The 1,563-nt window shown below is 39.3% G+C and overlaps 1 protein-coding gene across 1 annotated transcript in view; it reads left to right on the top strand.

The window, feature by feature from the left end:
- The window catches only part of LOC104128941 (cytosolic 5'-nucleotidase 1B), a gene marked incomplete at its 5' end in the record, with an annotated part of 7,645 nt that extends 6,517 nt beyond the window's left edge, over nt 1-1,128 (top strand). Inside the window, one exon of the mRNA XM_035897187.1 lies at nt 224-1,128. Coding sequence (XP_035753080.1) covers nt 224-562 — 339 coding nt within the window. The remainder of the gene's footprint in view (nt 1-223) is intronic.
- Nucleotides 1,129-1,563: the final 435 nt, after the last annotated feature.

Here is a 1,563-nt window from a genome sequence, read left to right as displayed (position 1 = left end):
GAACAGGCCATGCAGGATTTTGGTTTTAACTTTTTTCCAATGTGTGAATTCCTTGTGAGGGTGCAGACCCATTTGGACACATTACATAGAAAATGTGCTGAGTAGCATAGCATTAGGTAAGGAATTCTGTATATAACTAACTGGCTAATCTGGAATAAAGCAAAAGAGTGATTTTGGGATCTGTGGACAAATACTAAATATGCTTCTGGTATTTCATACTCAGGGTCCTTTGAAAGGTTTTCTGGAAGACCTAGGGAAACTCCAGAAGAAGTTCTATGCAAAAAACGAACGATTAAATTGTCCCATAAGAACCTTCCTGGTCACAGCCAGAAGTGCGGCGAGCTCTGGAGCCAGAGTGCTGAAGACTCTTCGTAGCTGGGGCCTGGAGATTGATGAGGCACTTTTCCTAGCAGGAGCTCCTAAAGGACCGATCCTGGTCAAAATCCGCCCTCACATTTTCTTTGATGACCAGATGTTTCACATCGAAGGAGCACAGAAATTAGGCACCATAGCTGCGCACGTTCCTTACGGCATCGCTCAGAAATACCACAAATCTGCATGACTGGATGGCGCCATTAACGATAAGGTTTTTAACTCAGCCAGCCTCTAATATACCAATAGTTATGTCTGAAAACCTCTACATTTGTATACTGTAAGCACTGTGTTTAAAGATTTAAGTTCTGGCTAGAACAGCCTTTAAAGGTAATATATTTTTAATATAGGTAAGTTTTTAATAGAGTTATTTTAATAGTGTTCTTAAGCACTTTAGGTTTTTTACCTGGCTGGATCTAACACTCTGTTTTTGATATTAGGAAAAGATTTGTACTGGTTTTATAGCTTCAGGCGTACTTTGAGAGACAAAGAGAACAGTTATATTTTCTCTAAAAACTGTTGACGGGTTATTTAAAACAAAAATCTTGCTGCAATGCTAGTCCTTGACGATTATTTCTGAAATTACCAAAAGCACAGTTTACATATAAATGTTTACCTGTTGGTGGTTTGCTTGTTAAATATGTGTTCAGTAGGTTTGTTATCACAAGGTTTCAGCTCCCAGTGAAATGTTAGCTTATTTGATCTTGTGTTTACCAGAACCCTTTATTTTTCTATATTATTTTCCTATTCTAATAAAGCTGGCTTTACAGAACACATTGTCATTTTTCTGTGTAGATGTTTTAGCATGATTTCTTATGCAGAGTTTGTGTCATCAGTGTCTCTGTGTCTCTTGCCTCCTTTGGATGTTTAGAACCAGAAGTGGCCGCTTTCAGCCAACTTTGAGAGAGGGAGATTAGTCTCAAAGCCACTTAAGTCCCAACAGATTTCATAGAGCTGGGCAGAAGTCAGAGATGCTGTGAATATCTTGACTGGGACAAAGACTGAAGCTTTTGAGCTTTGTAACAGCAGAGAATCTACCCTAACTAATGCTGTTGATGGAACTCCTTGTTTCTTGAGTAGATTCACTTAGGATTTACAGCTGTTCTGTGACCTGCGTGAACTCAGTTTGGCAACCTCACACGAGTTTCCAGGGGACAGGTGCCTGTGGCAATATGAATTCATGTAAATTTA

Source organism: Egretta garzetta, unplaced genomic scaffold (assembly GCF_000687185.1).
Source record: "Egretta garzetta isolate BGI_Z169 unplaced genomic scaffold, ASM68718v1 scaffold607, whole genome shotgun sequence".
NCBI classification, from domain to species: domain Eukaryota; kingdom Metazoa; phylum Chordata; class Aves; order Pelecaniformes; family Ardeidae; genus Egretta; species Egretta garzetta.
This window is presented reverse-complemented; position numbering and strand designations above follow the sequence as displayed.